The sequence below is a fragment of the Leucopleurus acutus genome (genome assembly GCF_964270905.1).
Source record: "Leucopleurus acutus genome assembly, chromosome: 2".
NCBI classification, from domain to species: domain Eukaryota; kingdom Metazoa; phylum Chordata; class Mammalia; order Artiodactyla; family Delphinidae; genus Leucopleurus; species Leucopleurus acutus.
Genome location: NC_139143.1, coordinates 147,418,645 through 147,433,401, shown reverse-complemented (window position 1 = coordinate 147,433,401; position 14,757 = coordinate 147,418,645). Strand labels below are relative to the sequence as shown.

The following is a 14,757-nucleotide window of genomic DNA, read 5'->3' as shown; positions in this document are numbered from 1 at the left end:
TTGCACATCACAGGACACTATCAAGGGAGTGAAAGAAATCCCACAGAATGGGAGAAAATGTTTGCAAATCATGTATATGATAAGGGATTAATATCCAAAATATATAAAGAACAACAAAAAACAGACAACCTAACTTAAAAATGAGGAAATGGGGGACTTCCCTGGTGGTCCAGTGGTAAAGAATCCGTCTTCCAATGCAGGGGATGCGGGTTTGATCCCTGGTCAGGGAACTAAGATCCCACATGCCACAGGGCAACTAAGCCCACGTGCCATGAACTACAGAGCCCACGCGCTCTGGAGCCTGCGTGCCACAACTAGAAAGAGAAAACCCGCATGCCACAACTAGAGAGAAGCCTACGCACCACAACGAAAGATCCCGCATGCTGCAACTAAGACCCGATGCAGCCAAAAAATAAATAAAATAAAAATAAATTTAAAAAAAAATGAGGAAGAGACTTGAATAGACATTTCTCCAAAGAAGATATACAAATGGCCAAATAAGCACAATGAGATACTCAAAATCACTAATCATTAGGGAAATGCAAATCAAAACCCTGAGATGCACATCACACCCATCAGGATAGTTAGTCACAAAAGCGAACAGAAAACAAGTGTTGGCAAGGATGTGGAGAATATGGAACCCTTACACATTGCTCGTGGGAATGTAAAATGGTACAGCCACTGTGGAAACAGTATGGTGGCTCCTCAGAAAAGTCAAGCATACAATTGCCATATGACCCAGCATTGCTACTTCTGGGCATATACCCCAAAAAACTGAAAGCAGGACTCAAATTGATATTTGTACACTCATGTTCATAGTGGCATTATTCATACTAGCTAAAAGGTGGAAACCAAATGTCCATCTATGGGTGAATGGATAAACAAAGCATGATATATACATACATTCAGTCTAAATAGAAATGAAACCCTGACCCGTGCTGTAGCATGGATGAACCCTAAAAATATTATACTACGTGAAATAGCCTAGACACAAAGGACAAATATTGTATGATTCCACTTTTATGAGGTACCTAGAATAGTCAAATTCATAGAGACAACGTAGAATGGTGGTTGCCAGTGCCTTGAGGGAGGAGGGAAATGAATGGGGAGTTACTGTTTAATGGGAACAGAGTTTCAGTTTGGGATGACAAAAAAGTTCTGGAAATGGACAGTGGTGATGACTGCACAATAATGTGTACGTACTTAATGTCACTAAGTTATACCCCAAAATGGTTAAAACGCTAAATTTTATGTTATGCATATTTTGCCACAGTAAAAAGAAAAATCTAGCAAATCTGAAAAAAAAAAATCATCTCCATGATTGTCTTTGAACTATCTCTCTTCATTTCCTTTGTCCATTTTTCTATTTGGCTATTGGTCTTTTGTGGTTTATAACAGCTCTTCACATATATTAGCAAAATTGGCCTTCTATCTGTCATTTATGTTATAAATCTATCTATTCAGTTTAACTGACTTTTGACTCTACGGCATTTTTTTTCCACATAGAAAATTTAAATTTTTATGGAGTTAACTTTATCAGTCTTTTATCTAATGGCTTCTTACTGGGTACACAGTTTCAGTTTAGGATGCTAAAAAGGTGTTGGAGATGGATGATGGAGACGGTTGCACAAAATTGTAAATACACAATACACTTAATGCCACTGAGTTGTACACTTAAAAATGGTAAAAATGTTAAACATTCCATTATGTATATGTTACCACACTTAAAAAAAAAAAGCCCAAGTTTGGATGCTTATATGTTAGGGGTTTAGAGTAGCTCTAACGTTTCTTCCCTCTAAGGGCTCTCATTTGTAAAGCATATACATATTGATTTCACAAATCTCTGTGGCACCTTCTAAGCCCCAGAGCAAGGGCTCGCTGGTAAAGCTGAATTAGAGAAACTGGCTTAAACTTGAGGTCAGTGTGGGATCTCTAATCTCCCAGCCTGGGCCTACACTGGGGCACCCCTGCATGCAGGCTTGCCTAAGGAGACAAGATGGGGCAGGCAGAATGGATTTACTCAAGTCCTTCTCTGAGCCTGGACCTCAAGCCTTCTTCCATGCCCAGGCATGTATAAAACCAAGAAAGCAAGCTAGAAGGATACCCTAGTACCCTAGACATGGAGTTATGAAGCAGGCTGAGCTAAGAAAGTGAGGTACAAGTGGACACGGGCAGTGCGACCTTTACACAGTGATCTGGCTTGAATCATGCAGCTTCTCAACCACCAAGTGAGTCCTCTTTCTCTCTGGGGTAGGGGGACCAAGAGGAGTGGAGGTGGGAGTTGGGGTGCTTGAGAGGAAGAAAGCCTGGTAATGTTTCTTCTAACTCTTCTGTCCTGAATGGGGAGAAAACCTGAAATGCCCTCTTTCAGGGTACAAATGTTGGAAGAGGAAAGACGAAAGTCCTTCATCTCAATCATGCACTGTGGACTCTGGGGGAGCAGTACACAAATCATTATTCTCTTTCTGTATGACATGAACTTTTTCATCTTTACGTACCTCTGATTGACTCCTCGCATAATACTAGTTGGGGACCAGAGAGGCAGCTGAGCAGTGAGAATCACACCTAGGAGAAACTGATTTGGCTTTTGCACATCTGGATGGGCCGAAGTATCTGTCTGACTAAGAGTATACAGTTGATCACAAGCAACACGGCGAATCTGAAATTACATTTTTAGTGGCAAAGGAAGTACATCAACCAACACTTACAGACTGCTTAAAAAGTTATTTTCTTCCAAAGTCCACCTGTGAAGGATGCTGTAAGGGTTTGAGTATTTCAATCTTTAATGGTAAAGTTTACATTGAATAAACTAGGGCTAATTTAAAACAAGTGTAGTCTGGGAACTAATTTCCCAAATTATTCTAGTACTGTACTCTCAGCAATAGGTTTATAATTTAATGTAAAATGAAAATAAGGAAAAAACTCTTCTGCAAGTGCCTCAAAGTTAACTTTCAAGGTCATATACAAAAATGAGGATTATAAAATCTAATGAGGGCTTCCCTGGTGGCGCAGTGGTTGAGAGTCCGCCTGCCGATGCAGGGGACATGGGTTCGTGCCCCGGTCCGGGAAGATCCCACATGCCGCGGAGCAGCTGGGCCCGTGAGCCATGGCCGCTGAGCCTGCGCGTCCGGAGCCTGTGCTCCGCAACGGGAGAGGCCACAACAGTGAGAGGCCCGCGTATCGCAAAAAAAAAAAAAATAAAATAAAATAAAATCTAATGAAAGTTCATGGCTTGAGGTTGGGTCTTTCTTGATTTTGACCAACTTGTTGATGCTTAATGCTAGCTGCCTTGGCCAGCTATGGATCCCGAACACTGGCTGTAAGATTTTTTTTATAAACAAACACAAGTTAATCATAGCACTAGTCTCTTGACTTTCAGTGAAATATGGAACAGAAAGGAGGGCAACAGTACAAATGGTCACTTTGCTTTCAGAGGGCTCTGCGGCCTCTCTGTCTGATTCCCCGAGAGGACTAAACACCATCCCTTCTATACTCCCCACCATGTCACAGGTATCCAGAGAGCCCACGCAGAACAGGACCAAAGGGGCTTTTTATAAAGTAAAAAATCCTTACCTCAGCACTTGGTGATCCAAGTAGAATATCAATGATAAAATCAGCAACACAGGGCAAGTTATAGAAAGATGCTAATAATAAGAATAAAGATAATGGGAGCAGGGGAGGAAAATAAGTTAGGAAATGCATTTTCAAAATTTCAAAAATTTTGAATAATTTCTTAAGCTTAACTATCTTAGAAATCATCTCTTCTTCCACACAGAATCAAATTCAGTGCCTCCACAGCTGCACCCACGTCTCTGAGTCTATCCCACGAGAGCCCAAGGTGCGCAAAAGCAGGACTGTGTCTTGGTCATCTTCACACCCCGACATTTTTCATGATGTCGTGTGCACACCAGTTACAGAATAAATGTCTTGCCTTGATAAAACTGTCAATACTTGTGAACTACAAAATGTACCCCACAATAAACTTACAAATGATAAAAAAGCTTGAAGTTGTAATTTTTTCATCTTGATTTGAAAATATCTCTATAAAACAACTGCAGGAAAATCGAACTAAAAGTACGGTATACGCTCAAAAGCATTTCATAATGAATTACTTTCATATATAAGCCTTTAAAAGCATTTCTGCTCAAAGTAAATCATTTCTGATATTACTGAACTGTCCCATAAACATCTAACTTTTTCTATATGTTTATCTTGACATCTTATATGATGAATTTGGATGTTATACTAAATACATAATGATCACCAATTCTATGAACAGGCAGTCTGAATCAGTAGTAATAGTGAAGAATAGGGCTCTGATGTGTTGGTATAATTTTTTAAAGTGGAGTTGTTAAGACCTCATCCCTGAATAAGTATTTATTGAGGGCCTACTACACATCACACAGTGTTTGTGTGCTAAGGATTCAGTAGGGAACAAAATGAACAGAAGTCTCTGTTCTTAACGGAGCTTACCATCTAGTTGGGGAGGGGATAATGACAATAAACACAGTAAGCAGAGAAATTATATTGTATGCTATAAAGTGACAAGAGATACAGAAAAATAATAAAGAGTTTAGGTGATGGTGGGTGAGAGAAGGGTTGCGATTTCTTTAAAAAAGGCAGAGGAAGAACATACCAGGAATTAGGAACAGGCAGTGCAAGGGCCCCGAGGCAGGAATGTGCCTGAGTGTCAGGGAACAGCCAGGAAGCCAGGGTGGCTGAAGCACGGTGCGTGAGGGGAGAGCGGGAGAAGGTGAAGGCACACAGGTGTCACGGGGGTGGATGGTGTCAGGCCTTAGGAAAGACACGGCTTTCACTCAGTGTGAACCGAGAGGCCACTGCAAGGTTTTAAACAGAGGAGTGATACAATCTGACTTACAGTTTAGAAGGTCCATTCTGGTTACTGTGTGGAGAATAAACTGCAAGGGTAGAAGCAGGGAGATTAGTCAGGGCACTACTGCTATAATCCAAGTAAGAGATGACGACAGGTCAGAGGGTGCTAACAGTGAAGGTGGTCTAAGGGGTGGAATCTAGATAGAATTTGAAGAAGGATGTGCTGACAGATTAGAAGGGTGTGAAAAAAAGGAATCAAGGATGTCTCCAAGAATAAAACTGCTATCAATTCAGATGGGAAATCTCTTGGGGGGTATGGGCCAGACCAGTAGTTCAGTTCTGGACATGTTAAGTTTGGGAAGTCTATCTGATATCTAAGTGGAGAAGTCAGGGGAGTGGTCCAGGCCGTAGAGTCAAATTTAAGTGTTATCAGCACATAGAGGGAATTTAAGGCTGTGAACGTGGATGTGATTATGTGGCGAGAATGAGTGCAGACAGAGATGAGGGACTGAGCCCTGTGGTGTCTAATGTTAAAAGTATGATTAGCAACAGCCCTAGTTTGCCAAAACCAACAATAAAGACAAAAGGGCAAATCTTAAGTTTCATGATTTTTGATACTGGAGTCATTATCAGTTTAGGAATTGATATATAATTCTACTTCTATAGTTTATGACATACAACTTCAGGTTGTTTTAATTCCTCCACTAGATGGTAAGCTCCTGGAGAGCAGACATACTGCCCTGTAACATCTACTGTGGAACCCTGTATATAGAAGGTGCTCAATAAATACTTGTTCAGAATTTAAGTACTCTAGCACTATTCTTACCTATTCCACATGCCAACTTTCCCCTTTGCCATTTCTATTAACATGACCTTATCTATGAAGGGATAGAAATAATTCCTAACAGAAACCTGGCCTTTTACTAAAAGAGTAAGCCTCCTGCATACCCAGTTGTTGGCTCCGAAGCTGCAAGCAAGTAACAAGAAGAGACAAAGCCTCTCCAGCAATCAGGGAGTCTTTGGTGGACACGGACTGTTGTCGCACACAGATGCCTGCGTGCAGGGCTACCGGGTCCCCTTCACTTCCAGAGCTGCAATTGCTTCCTGGAAACAGGCAAGCAGAAGGTTACTGTGGATCCCACAGGACCCTTGAGATTATAATATCCTTTAATGAGTCTCATAATCCTCAAGTGAAAGTAAAGAGTTCAAGAAGACACTTTAGGCTAAGAAACAAGAGAGACTTAGTCACTTGATTTGAACCTCATTGCTTTGTACTTAAAACACATTTGGAACCATTAAAAATATGTTTATGAGGCAAAACTAGTTTCAGGTGACAGAAATAAGAACATTGCAATTTTGGAGGCATGTGGGAGTCCTGGGATATTAGAAATGTTCCTTATCTTGATTTAGATGGGTTACACAGATGTAAAAACCCTAAAAATCCTACATATTTGGCATTTCTGCCCTTTACTGTGCATATGTCATACAGTTTATATATCCACACACATAGATTGAGCAGGGAAACCAAATGAAGCTGAGAAATAAAGCTATTTATAAAGGCCTAACAGAAAATAACAGGCCAAACCAAGAAAATGATTTTTCCAGGTAAAAATTCTAGATGAATTTTTATTACAGCCACAATTATTGGCCTCCCTACACTTTTACACTCAGCAAGCGAAAACTCTGCTTGGTTTCTCTATATTCTGTATTTACAACCTTTTTTCTCTTAGTATGACATACATAAATGAAGTGTGCACACGCATACATGCACACTGAATGTGCACAAACCTAGAGTGTCCAGCTTGATGTTCAGAAACATTTAGTTTTAGCTCACGCTCAAGAACAAGGGAAGGGCTTCCCTGGTGGCGCAGTGGTTGGGAGTCCGCCTGCCGATGCAGGGGACACGGGTTTGTGCCCCGGTCCAGGGGGATCCCATGTGCCGCGGAGCAGCTGGGCCCGTGAGCCGTGGCTGCTGGGCCTGCGCGTCCGGAGCCTGTGCTCCGCGGCGGGAGAGGCCACATCAGTGAGAGGCCTGCGTGCCGCAAAAAAAAAAAAACAAGAGAAAAGGCTTTCTCCTTTCTGTGACTCTGAACAACCTATACAAAGATGATTCTTACAGCTACTTCCTGCCCAATATTCTGATTACTTTATCCTTTTTAATCAGTACCTGAACTGCTGAGCCTGTTTCGAATTCCAGCAGGAAACAGAGAATTACTTTCTTTAATTGGCTGGCTACTCCCAACGAGGTCAAGCCGTCCTGCAGCTGCAGCCCATGACAATCTCATGAAACAAGCCACAGTAGATGTGAAATCACTGACTTCCATTGTCTAAGGAAATGAAGAGTGTTGTGAGAAAAGGTAGTACTTGAACACATCCCGCTGACTTCAATAACCTCCCCCCGTCTCAGTTTTGAGACTCGTTTCCTTCTAAGATCATCCACAAGAGAGTCTTTTCCATGCTTCCATACTGTTCAAAGACTTTCACTACCCCTCTGCTACTTGTAATACAGAGACTCTACTCTCCATGTTCTGGCTTCAAATTACCCATCACCAGTTTTGTTTTCATAGTTTCCCCTCTTCCACATTCTGCGTTTTGGCCTATGTGAACCACTGTGTGACCACCCACACAGGCTCCGGCTTTCTCTCTAACTGCTCACGCCCTCCCTTTTGCTTGAACAACTATCCCCTCTCCAAGCTAATCTCTGTATATCGAATCCCTACTATTCTTGAAGGCCTAGCTCAAATGCCACCTCCTACATAAAATCATCCGTGATAGCCACACATGAAGAGAATTTATTCCACCTCCTCTCATGGCCTGTAGAATGCTTTGCCTTTGTAGTTCTCTTATAACATCTGATATCTTTTACCTGAATTACAGTTATTTCTGCACTAGTGATCTCTTTCTTACTCACCATAAGCTTCTTGAAGGCAATATTCATGTCAGTAGTTTTTATATCTGCATACCACCACCAGCGCCTTCTACATAGGAGGTACTTAATATTTCTTGAATACACAAATCACTTACTTGTATTGCAACTCGAGCAGCAGGGATGATTTCCTCAACCCTAATGGAAGACCTGTCAGACACTGACAGCTGTCGGTAGGATGACTTTTCTGGGGTACCACATAAGGACATCTGCCTGCTTGTCTGCCGGCTGACATTTCGGAACGGGCGAGAAGTAAGTGCTTCTATGCCGTCTTTGGTGAGGTCTTCCTCTAATAATGTCGGCAATGTTTGTCCCACAAGTAAAAATCTTAAAAGGAAACAAAAAGCTAGGCTTAGTCAAGGTCATTTCATACTATTTTAAAGGATGGGATTTGGAAGAAAAAGTCAAGAATTGCCTTCTGAGACTAACACAACATATTTACATACCTTGCAAGTTGTAGGCAGATGGAATAAACTCCCTGCCTTGTTTCATAGTCTACTTCTGATGGGATGGAATCCCTCTGCATGACATTTACAACCAAACTTCAAAGAAAAGGAAAAAAAAAAGGCAGATATTAAAGACTTCTATTTCTTTTATAGGAAATCTTCTGTAAGTAATCTGATTGTTTATAAACGTTATCAGTTACTTAAAATTTCTACAAGATCTTTACCTATAAATGGATCATACATATTCCTATTACAATTATTTCCTATAGTACATATAAACCTCCTGGTCCATTCAGAATTAGACTCCTTCCTTAGCCAAAAAGATAACCAACACAGAGTGTTTGGGTGGTTCTCCTTCTCACTAACCGGTTTCGAGTGCACCGATCAACTGCTATCTTGGTACTAGTAGAACTGTCAATTCAAAACTATGTTCAGAATTGGTGTATTCCACAAAGCTTGTTTTTCATATCCACTACCACCTATATTGCTGCAAAAGCTTCCCAACTGTTCTTCCTGATTCTACTCTTGATGTTTCACCACCAAAATCTATTCTCAAAAGATCAACCAGAGTGATCCTTTAAAAATGGAGGTCCCCATGGAACTGCTCTGCACAAAATCCTCCCATGGCTTCCTATTTCCTTCATAGTAGCTTGTAAGATCCTGCATAACCGGACCTCTGGTATCTCTGTGACCTCATGCTTCCTACCCTGCCCCCTCACTTGGCCCCAACCACACTAGACCCCTGCCGGCCTCGCAGGCACCAGGTTCGCCCGCACAGGGGCTCGCACTGGATGCTCCTCCGGACAGCTTTCCCCCGTATCTCCAGGTCTTGCTCCCTCCCGTCCTTCAGGTCTTTGTAAAATGTCACCCCATCAGTGAAGTTTTCCCGGATCACCCCACTGGATATCAAACCCTCTCCATCCACTCTTCCTTGTCTTATTTTTCTCTACAGCTCTTATCACCACCTGACATACACTTTTACTTCTTCGTTTATTGTCTGTCTTCTGTTCCAGACTGTAAGCTTCATGAGGACATGGATTTTTGTTTCATCTACTCACTGCTCTGTTCCCAGTGCTTAGAACAATGCAGGCACGTACGTTAACTGACATTCAAAAATAAGCAGAAGTAAAATGCCTTAATTAGCACAGCTCTGTAACTGGCTGAGTGATCTGAAACGAGTTTAAACCTTCTAGTTCCACTTCTCTGTTTCCCACCCCCTTTATCTCCTCAAGGTCTCACCCAACTTCTCTTCCCCTGAAGGCCTCCAGACAGGAATTCCTTCAATTACCCTCTGTTCAAACGTCAAGAGGGTCTTCACTCCTTCCTCCCCCAGGGGAAATGGCATGCCTACTTCTTTCTGGAGCAAATCTCCTTCCAACTGCAGTGGAACTTAGCCCCATCGGTTGATCATCCCCCTTTCTTTTATCTTTATTCTTTTCTCTTTCATCGGCCCCTTTTAGTCAGTCTACAATGAGAATCACGTCTTCTACAAATTAAAATCAAAACAGAAGAGCAAACTTTTCCCTCAGTTATTCTACCCTTCAAACTCCTGTCACCTCCGTTTTCTCACTCAACATAAAGCAGAGATTTCCACTTACTGATTCTGCTTCCCATCCTTACACTTGCCACGCAACACTTGGCCAGCTGCTTATGCCCTGAGGCTTTACTTACACACTGATGTCTCCCCTGAACCTCTAGTGCCATTCTCCACTTCTCTCGAGAGCATCATGTCCAAACCATCCTCTTCACATGACTCACAGGGACCTCGTGTGCAATCAAATTCTTGACTTTCTCACTTTCCTCCATCTGGTTCCATATTTATTTCCCATATGGGTTAAAGAGTCACCATTCACTCACTCTTCCAAGCTAGAAATCACAGGCCATTTTATAAATGTTCCTACCCTATATCTAGTCATAAAGACTTGCCTATTTCACCTTATTCCTTCTACCACACTGTCCCATATTTAGAAACGGTCACCTCTCCTCTGGAACAGTCATAGTTCTATAGTTCTCCCTGCCTGCAGCCTCTCCCTCCCACTTCTATCCATCTTCTCCACTGTAGCCAGAGTAACTGTTCTAGGTAACTCCTGGGTTAGAAACCTCCTGTTTTTCCATGGTCTTCAAGATAAAGCTGAAATTCCTCAATGTGACCCCTCTTTACATATTTCTCTCCTTTATCCTTTGCTCTAGCCTCACTAGGCAACTGTACTTCCCAAGACAGTCCATGATGCTTTCACTCATCCCCACCCCACCTCTGGCTTAGAGTGCCATTTTCCCCTTATTTACCTAGGGAATGGCGACTCATCGCTCAATTCCTAGCTCAAATGTCACTTTCTGGGAAGCATTTCCTACTCTTATGATCCTAAGCAAATCTAACCATTTAACCACTGCTTTCTTCCCCACCCCACAAAGCACTTTTTATAAGCCTCTGTTTTGATACTTATAATAACTGTTTGTTATTCTTTATTAAACCATGAGGCTCTCAAAGGCAGGGATAGTATCTGTGCACCCCCATCACTAATGCCTTGCACAACATAGATTACCGACAATTAGATTCACCTTATCTCAAACTGATGTGGGAATGAACAGAAACAGTAAGCCTTCTCTCCTCTACTCGAGAATTTCCCTCACTACCAGAGAGGAAAGAGACATGCCTCTGTCAGTTTTCCAAATAATCAAAAGTCATAAAATGAGTTAAAATATTCGAAAGACTAAAACAACACTCCTTATTATAACTGTCATAATGCTTCACATAATGCCTTGTAAGAATAAGCAAGGCTTGGCAGGAGAAATTAACTAAAATAACTAGATTCGTTTTCTGCAATTCATATAACATAATATCGAAACTCTAACCTCAAACCTCCTGCTTTGAGGAAGTTCTCACAAAAGGATTTTGCACAGTTTCTTGCCATGTCATCATCAGCTGTTGGCATGAGTTTGGAGCTTAGAACCTTGGAAAAAGATAAGCACAATTAATCATCCCAACATTTCCAGTTGAAATTACTCCTTTATACTAAGTAAAACAATCAGACAATTTGAGTCAGAATCTCTTTAAATGCTACTGTTCTTTTTACCCTCAGTAGTGTAAGGAGGCTGATGTTTCACAAATAAAATAATCACATTTTCCAAGTTCCATTTACTTAGCATGAAAAACCTTTCTGTTTTTAAGAGAGCTGGTGTATTCTTCTTTTTATGAAACCAGCAAATGTGAAGGTCTCAGGCTCCCAGACTTAGATAAGAGCAGGTAACATTATGTGTTATGCTGATATGTTCTAGAAAAAGTATATAAACTAAAGTCTTACAAAACAGCCCATTTATTATAAATGCTGGATGAGTTGCCAGATAATGATTCTAACTCCTATTTACTGAGCACCTATCTACAAAGTACTAGGCAGAAGGTGAGGCACTTAACATGCATTCTCTCTTAATCTCACTATGCACAGCACAGGTATTTTACTCTACAGGTAAAAGACTGAGACCTGAGAGGTTAAGTGACCTCCCACCCGAGGTCACATAGTTAGAATTCAAGTCCAGATGTGCCTCACTCTAATACCCATGCCCCTTTTATGACACTGCAATACCCACCGAAAGGAAAGCTCAACTAAATATTCTGGTATAGTAGAGAATTATTTCACATAACTAATCATACTGTGGTATGAGACGACGAATCTAGCTCACATTCTAGTTTTACCACCGACTAGCTGAAAGATCTCAGATATGTAATTTTCCTTTTTTGCCTCAGGTTTCTCATACGGTAAATGAGGACAATAATTACCTTTACCAGAGGATTGTTTGTAAGTAAGATAACACAAGCTTAAGGTGCTTTAGTACAAGCTCTGGCACAAAACAATTGCCCAGTAAACAACTGCTTATTTAGTAATGATTTAAAAAAAATTTTAAAGCTCATTGCTACAGTTTCCCTAAGGTTTTAATCTAGATGTAATTCAAGATCCTTTTCTATTCAAAAAAATCTGCTTCTATGAACCTATTAGTTTTACGAGCTTAGATTTTTAATGTGGTATTTTTGTTTAAAGATGCTTTCTTCCTAAGCTGCCCTTTGGGAAACAGCCTCACCAGCCTCAGATCACAAGCATCACACAAGGAGAATGGGAACCCTCTGCTACCCTAACCCCTCCTGAATGTCAACAGCCACATGCACATACTCCCCATGTTTAATGGACAATTTAGTGAAGATGGAAGGTTTCTCCAAAGGAATGGGTATTTGGAATATCCACTTTGAATTTTCCTAGTGGGCAAACATAAGTTAAAGATCGAAATGCAAGGACATTAACCTTGCAGGTAATAGTAAAAATAAGTGCTCTGGGAGTGTTAGGTTTTCTACATTTTTTATGTCAAGCAAAAGAAAACCTATCAGAGGAATTTCCAGTTAATCAGAAGTCCTAAAATTATACCGGAGATAATTTATATAACCCTTTGGCTCTAAGATAATGCAATCTAGATAGCCAATGACAAGCTAGACCCACTGTTGGGTCATTCTGTTTCTCTAGGTGCTCTCAAATATGGGTGTTAAAATTTATACCTTAACTTTCTGAGACAATCATTCAAAAGCAAATGACAAATCTGGCAGTAATTGTAAGATGTCAATTTCATAAGCTTGAGTTAGCCAAAAATATCTAGGTAATTTTCTGTTTTAGAATATTGTATGTATTTTTAAATGTCTGCAAGAAATAAGGACATGTTTTATTTTTAAAATATTTGCTAGATATTTTCTCCTTTTGAACCCAACAAATGTTTTCACAAGAATGATTATTTTAAGGCAAATATGAAATGTTAACACAGCTCCACCATATAAATAAGTGAAACATAAAAATGAATGAATGTAATTTTATACTCCAAATTAGACTGTCAGATGAAATAAATCTTGGAAAAAATGCCCAAGCAGGTACCTTCCTACCAATTATGACCTATGTTGTGATTCAAAACCTACTGAAGATAAATGGTAATTTGATGATTAAGGTTGCTTAGGCACTGATCTAGATTCCTTAATAAATAACTGACTGGATAGAACATATTAGGGCAAAGCAAAATCATTCAGGGCTCTATTTTCTCCAGATCTTAAGTGGCCTGAGGGTCTAGCCCCTCACCCTCCAAGAGTGGGCCACTCTCCACACTGCTTTGTTACTGCTTTCATTTCATGACTCAGCCTATCCAGCCTCCCCTATGTCTTACTCATAAGATCTTGGAGCAATTATCTTGTCCTTTCAACTCTGACCCTTTAAATACCACAATGACTAGTAGACAGTAAACAGTTAGTAAATGTTTACTGAACTACATCTACTAGTTTAAAGCTACTACTGGGAAGAAGGGTAATAAAAATATTCTTTTCAAATTCTTTCAATTCTTTTTTTTAACCTTGAAATAATAATGTTAATGTGACTCTTGACAAACTCCTTATAAAGCTTCATTAATGGCCACAAATTACAACAGCTTTTTTAAAAAGTTAGGATGCATTTAATAACAAGAAGGCTGAGGATTAGGAACTGATGTTATACAGACTTGCAAAACTTCCAGAGGAAGATAATGACACATTTTAATACATAACGCTTCCTAATTATTTATTCACATGCTATTTTGCAAGTATAACAATGCACACAGGTATAAACTGAAAAAGAAAACTGAGCATGTTCAAAGTCCAAAACAACAAAATACTTCAATTTATATTCTATTTTTTACTTTTTAAAACTAATTTTTCTTAACAAACCATTCAATAATAATAGAAACCTATTTACTTATTTCTGATATCTGAAAGCATGAACCTTTAGGCCAAAATGAATCTGTTAAGATGAAATAAAAAGAAATGAGGTTTCTTACTTCTAAGTTGTAGAGCACTCTGAAGGTGGACATTCCTGGAGCGAAAGATCGAAACAGACTTTCTAAAATTGAACTGGCGCTTGGCTGATGCTGCTGCTTGGAAGAGAGGGATGGAGATTTTGAAGACTGAGCACTTGTTTCAGACAGCAATGTTTTCTAAGTTTAATAGAAAGAAAAAAGGAATATACAGCTCAAAAGCACAAATTAAAGAGAAGCAGATATCACTACACACTCTAATGTTTTTTCCGACTTTAATATAATCAAATCAATGAAATTTTCTAAAAATTAACCTCAGAGCCACATCACTCTAATTATTAACAAAGCACTGAACTCCATCACACAGACAGTAAATGCTCAACAGCATTCCGATCCTACAGGAATGCTTCTGGGATTGTATTCTAAGCAACACTAGTGGGGTCATCCTAATTTGTTTCCATGTTTTTAAAATTTGTACCACTAGGAGACTTCCCTGGTGGTCCAGTGGTTAAGACTCTGTGCTCCCAATGCAGGGGGCATGGGTTTGATCCCTGGCTGGGGAACTAAGATCCCACATACGGCAACTAACCTTGCGCGCCACAACTACTGAGCCCATGCACTCTAGAGCCCTCGCGCTGCAACTAGGAAAGCCCACGTGCTGCAGTGAAGAGCCCTCGCAAGCCAAAATAAAATAAATAAATTAATTTAAATAAATAAATAAAATTTTTACCACCAAACATTGAT

The 14,757-nt window shown here is 40.2% G+C and overlaps 1 protein-coding gene across 6 annotated transcripts in view; it reads right to left on the bottom strand.

Moving 5' to 3' along the window:
- USP24 (ubiquitin specific peptidase 24) overlaps nucleotides 1-14,757 on the bottom strand; it is a 150,368-nt gene that overhangs the window by 50,612 nt on the left and 84,999 nt on the right. For 5 of the 6 annotated variants that reach the window (XM_082833548.1, XM_082833549.1, XM_082833551.1 and 2 more), the window contains 8 exons: nucleotides 14,038-14,193; nucleotides 11,059-11,156; nucleotides 8,206-8,301; nucleotides 7,858-8,086; nucleotides 7,001-7,160; nucleotides 5,782-5,937; nucleotides 3,574-3,644; nucleotides 2,499-2,659 (listed from right to left, as the gene is read on the bottom strand). In XM_082833548.1, coding sequence (XP_082689674.1) covers nucleotides 2,499-2,659; nucleotides 3,574-3,644; nucleotides 5,782-5,937; nucleotides 7,001-7,160; nucleotides 7,858-8,086; nucleotides 8,206-8,301; nucleotides 11,059-11,156; nucleotides 14,038-14,193 — 1,127 coding nt within the window. The remainder of the gene's footprint in view (nucleotides 1-2,498; nucleotides 2,660-3,573; nucleotides 3,645-5,781; nucleotides 5,938-7,000; nucleotides 7,161-7,857; nucleotides 8,087-8,205; nucleotides 8,302-11,058; nucleotides 11,157-14,037; nucleotides 14,194-14,757) is intronic. The other variant, XM_082833553.1, reaches the window with a different exon arrangement.